This window comes from Lutra lutra, chromosome X, assembly GCF_902655055.1.
Source record: "Lutra lutra chromosome X, mLutLut1.2, whole genome shotgun sequence".
Classification (NCBI taxonomy): domain Eukaryota; kingdom Metazoa; phylum Chordata; class Mammalia; order Carnivora; family Mustelidae; genus Lutra; species Lutra lutra.
Genome location: NC_062296.1, coordinates 11,908,052 through 11,916,011, shown reverse-complemented (window position 1 = coordinate 11,916,011; position 7,960 = coordinate 11,908,052). Strand labels below are relative to the sequence as shown.

The window sequence follows — 7,960 nt, the reverse complement described above, 5'->3', positions numbered from 1 at the left end:
CATGGCCGCCAAATGGGGTGTTCCCCTGATGTTCCAGTAGGGCATCAGAGAGAGGTGAGAACTTTGATGTGAGGGGCCCAGTTTCCTGTCAGGAGAAGGGAGGGGACTCAGGCTCTGCCAGGCATCCAGAGGAGGATCTTAAGGAAGGGTTGAAAAGACTCCCCAGACTGAGGGGGACCCACAGAAAGCTGCCTATGTAACGAGAACGGAGGAGCCCGAGCAGGTCAGTCAGGCAGAAGTGCCCCCTCTTTCCATAGAGGGAGTCTCAGGGAAACGAGGGCCTTGGACTGAGGGGTGCATCAGGTCTGCAAAAGGGAGGACAAGCAAGCCCTGTCAGTAGTAGATACAAATGCTTTGGACACGTCCCAGGGTATGTCTACAATCTCAGACGGCAGGGTGGTGACACGGAGCTTGCCCTGCCCCTGACGTCAACCCTCAGTTGCCCCGGTGCCAAATGGCCCATAAGATGCTCCCTCACTTTCATGTTGATGTTCTCGGGAAGGGGACAGTCTTCTGGGGCCGGTGAGCTCAGCTCCAGAGAGAGAAGTGGCTAAGGCTGTGCGGGGAGTCAAGATGAGGCCCCTGAGCTAGGACGGAGGGGTTTTCCCACCCCAGACATAGGGTCCCTGTCTCGCCCTGCCCATGCAGTCACCGCAGGGAGACCCCAAGCGAGTTCCCATATGTGGTGTGTCCGGACTTTCGTGTGAGGAGTGTGAGGGACTTGAGGCTTGCTCTGAGCCGAGCAGACTTAGGTCGGAACAGAGAGGACTCCTAGGCTCTGCCCGACTTCGAGGTGAGGACCCTAAAGCGGGAAGGGGGAGGCTTCCCCTGGCATGGGGTGGGAGCCGAGCTCTGTCCTGCCGGTGCCATCAATCCTGGAAAGTCCCGGGCACGGGTGGTTGGATTTGGAGGAACTTTCTTCTTAGGACTCGGGGTGGGGGGGGGTGAGGCTTCGTCTGAGGGGGTCTGACTCTGTCAGGGGAAGGATGAGTCCCAGGCCTCGCTGGCACTAGAGGAGGACCCTGAGGGGGAGTGAGGGCAGCTCCACAGATAAAGGGGTCCCCACTGCCACCTTGCCCTTAATGTCAACCCTGAGAATACCAGGCAGGGTCTCCGGATGTTCGGTGTCCCGACCTCTGAGAGCTGAGGGGTGGGGCTTCAGATCACCAGAGAGGGAGGAGTCATAGGTCTAGCCAATCACTGAGGTGAAGACTCTGGCGGGAAGGCGGGAAGGCACCACCCACCGCATATAAAGGGCCTCTAGCCCGCCTCGCCCTCTGCAGTCATCCGGGGGAGACCCCGGGCAGAGTTCCTGTTTGTGGCGTGTCCGGACTTTCGTGTGAGGAGTGTGAGGGACTTGAGGCTTGCTCTGAGCCGAGCAGACTTAGGTCGGAACGGAGAGGAATCGTAGGCTCTGCCCGACTTCGAGGTGAGGACCCTAACACGGGAAGGGGGAGGCTTCCCCTGGCGTGGGGTGGGGGCCGAGCTCTGTCCTGCCGGTGCCATCAATCCTGGAAAGTCCCAGGCACGGGTGGTCGGATTTGGAGGAACTTTCCTCTTGTGACTCGGGGGGTGTGAAGGTTCGTCTGCGGGGGTCTGACTGTCAGGGGAGGGACGAGTCCCAGGCCTTGCCGGCACTAGAGGAGGACCTTGAGGGGGGAGAGAAGGGAGGCCCCCACAGATAAAGGGGCCCCCGCTGCCTCTGCCCTTACTGCCAACCCTGAGAAAACCAGGCAGGGTCCCCGACGTTCGGTGTCCTGACCTCTGAGAGCTGAGGGGTGGGGCTTCAGGTCACCAGAGGGAGGAGTCGTAGGTCTAGCCAATCACTGAGGTGAAGGCTCTTGGCGGGAAGGCGGGAAGGCACCACCCACCGCATATAGAGGGCCTCTAGCTCTGCCCCTCCCTGCCCCTGCGGTCATCCCGGGGAGACCCCGGGCGGAGTTCCAGTATGTGACGTGTCTGGACTACCGTGTGAGGAGAGTGAGGGGCTTGAGGCTTGCTCTTCGGGAGAAGGCGGAAGCTTCCCCTGGCAGAGGGTGGGGGCCGAGCTCTGCCCTGCGGGTTCCCTCGGTCCTGGGAAGCCCGGGTACGGGTGCTCGGATGCGGAGTTTCCTGACTTTCGTCTTGGGATTCTGGAGCACCTGGGGCTTTCTGTCAGGGGTGAGGAGTTACGTCCAAAGAGGGCAGAATCCCAGGCTCTGCGAGGCGTCGAGGTGAGGACCCTGAGGGAGGAGGTGGAGACGTCCCTCCGCAGAGGTGGGGGCGGAGACCCGCCCACGGTCAACCCGGGGAAAGCCCAGAGGCGGTCAGACTTGGCCTGTGGTGACTTGGCGGTGCGGGCGTCCGAGGGTCAGGACACTTTGTCTGAGGCGCCTCCGACTCCGGTCAGCAGCGGGACCGCCTCAGGCGTTTCCCGGCACGAGGTGAGGCCCCGGAAGGAGAGCCGAGCCTCCGCTCACTGCAGATGAGGCCGGTGAGGTGGCGGCGCAGGGTGAGGGTGCGCGCCCCGCCGCGCTCGCAGTTGGCTCTGAGAAGCCGCAGGCCAGGCTTCCGAGTGTTCTGTCTCGACTTCCATTTTGGGCGTCTGAGGGACGCGAGGCTAGTTAGAGCTGGACTCGGGGCGGCGGAGGGACGCGTCCCTGGCTTGCCCGCACAAGGTGAGCACCCCAGGGTGGGGGCCTGTCACCACAGAATGGGGGCGCGGCCCCGCCCCGCCCCTAGCGTCTTCCCAGAATGCTCTGCTCAGGGCCCCGGGAGTGTTTTATCCGGACATCGATCTTGGGGGTCTGAGGGACGCGAGACTTTTCCTCACCGAGGCAGATTCGGGTGGCAGAAGGGAGGAGTCCCAGGCGCCGGCAGGCGTTAAAGCGAGGACCCTGAGAAAGGACTGAGGGGAGCCCTCCTCCCTGACCCTGTTGTCTGCCCGGAAGGCTCCACGCAGGGCCCAGGTGTGGTGTATCCAGGCGTGGTGTACCCCGACGTGCATCTTGGAGCCTGAGGCAACGAGGCTTTTCCTGAGGAGTGTGGGCTCAGGTCAGTAGAGGGAGGATTCCTAGGCCCCGTGAAGCATCAAGGTGGGCACCGTGAGGGAACAGTGCAGGGACCTCCCAGTCCAGACAGTGGGGGCCCCGTTAGGAGCCAGCCCCTCCTCGTGTCAGCCCTGAGGAGACTTGCGCAGGGCTGTGGAGCACAGGGACAATTCTTTCTCCCCGTGACTGACTTCTCTGGCATCTCGAGGAGATGGTGCCCATGGGGGAGGGGCCATCCTCAGGTCAGCAGAAGGGAGGGGATGCAGGCCCTGTCAGGAATAAAGATGAATAGTTTTGCACAGATGATGGGACCTTCTGCTGCAGACAGAGGACTCCACTCTGCCCCCGCTGGCAGCCACGGGAGGACTCAGGCCGTGGTGGGCCGACGCGGTGTGTCCTCAGTTCCTCCAGGATGTGGGGCGGCTTGTCTCATGGCAGTGAGGCCTTCCTCTGAGGGGGCGGTATGAATACCTTAAGGGAAGACCGAAGATCTCCTCCCACGGCAGAACAGAGGGGATTCAGCTCCTGCTGTGAGCCCTGGGGGTGGCAGGATGTGGCTTCTCTTTCCTTTTGTTTGGAGGTTCTCAGGGGAACGAGGACATAGGTCTGAAGGGTGAAGGGGCAAGGGCAGCTTCGTAAAGGGAGGAGTCCCAGGCCCCATCAGGGGTCAATTTAAGGACTCAGGACACCCCCATCACCAGAGCAGATGGGACCCAGTGCTTCTCCACCCTTGCTGTCAACATGGGAGGACCAGGGACATAGTTACTGGATGTGGCCACCCCTCCATTTTTTTCTGGTTGGTGGTCCAAGGGAAGTGAAGACTTTGGACTGATAGGTATAGCCTGAGTGCAGCAAAGGAGTCCTGAGCCCTGCCAGGTGTCAAGAGGAGGACTCTGAGGGAGGATTTAGAGGACCTCTCATCCTAAAGACAGAGGTCTTGCAGAAACTTGCCCTTGCTGTGAACCCTGGGAGGCCACACAGCAGGGTTGCCAAATATAGTGCTTCCTGATTCCCACTTTGGGAGTCTGAGGGAGGTGAGGCTTTTTCTGAAGGTTTTAACCTCCGGTTAATAGAGGGTACAGTCCAGAACCTGCCAGGCATCAAGGAGAGGACCATGAGGGAGGATGGAGAGGACCTTCCACCCCAGGTAGATGTGGTCTTGGCCTATATTGAAAATACCCCAAGAGAGAGGAGGTCCTAGCCCTGCCCTGCCCCTCCTGTCAACCCCAGGGGTCCACAGGCAAGGTTGGCTAGATGTGACATTTCCTTACTTTTGTCTGGAAGAGAGTCTTAGGTGAAGACCTTGGTCTGAGGAGGTGACACATCAGTTCAGAAGAGGGAGGAGACCTGGGCTCTGTCAGGAATCAAGTTAAGGACCCTTGGTGAAGCCTGACACCACTTCCCCTCCCCCGAAAAGAAGGATGCCACAGAATCACAGCCCTGGAAGTGTGAGCAGGGTGGCTAGGTGGGAGGAACTCTCACTTCTGCTACAGACTTTACCAGAAATCAAGGGGATAGAGTGGCTCATAGAGGTGAGGTCTTGTTTGGAAGGGGAGACTTCAAATCAGCAGAGGGTAGGACAGGCCTTGCCAGAAGTACAGACAAATATCCTGAGGGAGGATTGGGTGTATTTTCCATGCTGGAATGGACCCCAGGTAGGAGTGGCTGGGTTTGGTGTCTTTTTACTTTTGTTTGGAGTATTCCAGGGAGGTGAAGGGCTTGGTCTGAGCTGGTGACTTCAGAGGGAGGAGTCCCAGGATCTGTGACAAGTCAAGGTAAGGTAAGGACCTTGAAGGAAGACTGAGGGTACCCCCAACCCACACAGAAGGAGCCTCACAGAAACTTCACCCTGTCCCCACTCTCCACCCTGGGAGGATCTGGCTAGGAATGTCCAGATGTGGTACATCACTTCCTGCATGGGGTAGGTGGAAGTGTCTCTGGGAAGTGAGACCTTGGTCTGAGAGGTTGATTTCAGGTCACCAGATGGAGTGGGCCCAGGCCCTGTCATGAGTAAAGAATACCTTGAGGGAAGACAGAGGGACACCCCCCCACCAATCTGAGACAGTTGGGACCTAGCCCTTGCTGTCAGCCCTTGGGAGACCCTGGGAAGTGGTGGCTGGCTGTGATGTCTCTTCACTTTTGTCTTGAGGGACTTGGAGATGAGGTCCATAGTTTGAGTGTGAAGACAGGTCAGTTGAAGAAGCCACATCAGGTCAGAAGAGGGAGGAGTGCCAAGCTCTACCAGGAGTCAAGGTAAGGACCTTTGGTGAAGAACAAAGGTACTTCCCATGTCAGAAAGAAGAGACCCCATAAAGACTGGCTCACTTCTTTTCTCAGCCCTGGGACAACCAAGCAGGGTTGCCTGGATATAGTATGTCCTCACTTTCCCAAAGTAAGGGAAGTGTCCCAGAGAGGTGAGGTCATGGCCTGAGGGGTAATAGTCAGCAGGGAGTAGCCTGGGCTGTTCCAGGAGTAAAGATGAGTGCCATGAAGGCAGAATTGAGGAGAACCCCACCACAGAACAGGTGGGGCCCTCCCTTTGCTTATAGCACTGGAAGGATCTAGCAAAGGTGGCAAGATACGGTTCTTCCTCATTTTTGTGCAGGGGTTCTCAGGAAGGTGAGGGTCTTGCTCTGAGGAGGAGACACATCAGGTCAGCAGAGGGAGGAGTCCCAGTCTCTGCCAGAGTTTAAGCTAGGGACCCTGAGTGAGGACTGAAGGCATACCCAGCCTTACCCTGCCCCTGCTGTCAGTTCTGGGATGCCCTGGGGCATAGTGAACAGATATGGTATACTGCCAGTCCCATCTTGGTGGTCTCAGGGAGGTGAAGGCTTGTTCTGAAGGGGCCAGACCCAGGAAAGCAGAGGGAGGAAGCCTTGAGCTGAGCTGGCTGGCTGCATCCTGAAGAGCTTTCTCATATCCTCCTATAGGTTTCTAGGAAACAAACCGTCCAGGAAGAGAGAAGCTCTCTGAGGCCCTAGAGTACCGCCCCCCACCCCCACAAAGAGCCTGTAAGTTGGCCTTTGTCAGAGCTGCCCAGTGTGTGTTTCTCTGCTGAGACCGCTGACCACCTTCCTCCCTCCCATAGGGCTGTGGTACCCCATCTCCCACTGTCTGGCTTATACTTCTTGCTACTGCCAACAGGAGTCATCATGCCTCACTCTCCAAAGCGTCTACGCCTCGCATTTGAGCCAGACTTTCAAACCCAAATTGAGATACAAGGCCTAGAAGTGGCAGATGTTCTCATAGCTGAGGACAAGGAGGAGACTTCCTCTGTTTCCTCTTGCTCTTTCAACTTCTCCTACCCCTCCACTTCCTCCTCCCCGCCTTCCTCTCCTGTGATTCCACTCTCCCCAGAGAAGGAGGAGGAAGAGGAGCCTGCTGCAACACTGAGTCCTCCCCAGAGTCCTCAGAGCTCCTTCTGCTCCTTCTCTGCATCATGGAACACATCAGAGGAAGTCTCCAACAGCCAAGAAGAAGAGGATACAAGTTCTCTGGAGACCTCAACAGACAATGAATCTTTGCCCAGAGACCCACTAGATGAGGGGGTGGCTGATTTGGTGCATTTCATGATCCTCAAGTATCGATTGAAGGAGTCCATCACAAAGGCAGAAATGCTGAAGGTTGTCGTCAAAAGATATAAGAAACAATTCCCTGTGATCTTCAGGAAAGCTTCTAAGTGTTTGGAGGTGATCTCTGGCATTGATGTGAAGGAAGTGGACCCCACCACCCACTCCTATGTCCTTGTCAACTCACTGGACCTCACCCACGATGAGATGCTTAGCGACAACCAGAGCATGCCTAAAAATGGTCTCCTGATAATCATCCTGGGTGTGATCTTCATCGAGGGCAATTGTGCCCCTGAGGAAGACATCTGGGATTTCCTGAATATGATGGGAGTATATGCTGGGAGGGAGCATTTTATTTATGGGGAACCCAGGAAACTCATCACCACAGATTGGGTGCAGGAGAATTACCTGGAGTATCGGCAGGTGCTTAACAGCCATCCTCCACGCTATGAATTCCTGTGGGGTCCCAGGGCTCATGCTGAAACCAGTAAGATGAAAGTTCTGGAGTTTTTGGCTAAGATCAAAGGGACTGACCCCATTTCCTTCTCATGCTGGTATGAGGAGGCTTTAAGAGATGAGGAAGGGAGGGCCCAGGCCAGAACTGATTCTGTAGATAATACTGCTACCACGTTCATTGCACAGCATTGGTCAGCAGCTTCTTCTGCCCCAACTGAAGAGTGAGCCCAAATATTCACTCTGTATTTGAAGAGGGAAGTCTTGGCTCTGAGTGGAGGAGGGTTAGGGTCAAGCTAGGGAGAACACAGTATAGAATTTTGTGTTCCTGTTCTATATGGATGATTTGGAGGTTTATTTTTTTTCCCCTCTTGATATTCTTCAAATGCTGTTTTTTAAATATATAGGGTGTATTAGTTTTAGAATTGAAGTATATAAATGAATTTATCACACATCTATTGTTGTTTATCAGATTTAAGAATATGAATTTTGATATTTTATAAAACAAACTGGGGGATCTTCCCTCTTATTTTATGATCTGGAACAAGATAACATGATACTGGAATAGGAATTTCCTTTGAAATATGAAAAAAATGTAAAAGGTGGTTAATTTTTGCATTCCCTTAACCACTTCAATTTATTGTTCTGTAAAATTAAAAGAAACCTACCTGGATTTGCTTGGCTTACTGAAGAAAGTAGGCATAATCTTAATAAATCTTATTGTAAAGAACCCTGCTTACTGACTCTTTTATTCGCCAAAGATTAATTAGATATTTTCTTCTTGGGAAGCACTGTGTTAATAGTGGAAATACTAGGATAAACAAGACATCCTTAATCATAAAATGGTAAATGCTAGGAGCAGCAATCATCAGGAAAATGGTGAGATGTCTTCTAATATCTAAAGAACAA

The 7,960-nt window shown here is 55.0% G+C and overlaps 1 protein-coding gene across 4 annotated transcripts; it reads left to right on the top strand.

The window, feature by feature from the left end:
• Nucleotides 1-467: 467 nt before the first annotated feature.
• LOC125092314 (melanoma-associated antigen 10-like) lies at nucleotides 468-7,717 on the top strand. 4 transcript variants are annotated; one of them, XM_047716706.1, is made up of 5 exons: nucleotides 468-793; nucleotides 4,736-4,804; nucleotides 5,179-5,282; nucleotides 5,960-6,040; nucleotides 6,118-7,717. In XM_047716706.1, the coding sequence occupies exon 5, from the start codon at nucleotides 6,182-6,184 to the stop codon at nucleotides 7,277-7,279; it is 1,098 nt and encodes a 365-aa protein (XP_047572662.1). In that variant the 5' UTR covers nucleotides 468-793; nucleotides 4,736-4,804; nucleotides 5,179-5,282; nucleotides 5,960-6,040; nucleotides 6,118-6,181; the 3' UTR covers nucleotides 7,280-7,717. The 4 variants fall into 4 exon arrangements, with proteins under 4 accessions (XP_047572662.1, XP_047572663.1, XP_047572665.1 ...); XM_047716707.1 differs by having other exon boundaries at nucleotides 4,728-4,804; XM_047716709.1 differs by lacking the exon at nucleotides 468-793 and adding an exon at nucleotides 1,096-1,429.
• Nucleotides 7,718-7,960: the final 243 nt, after the last annotated feature.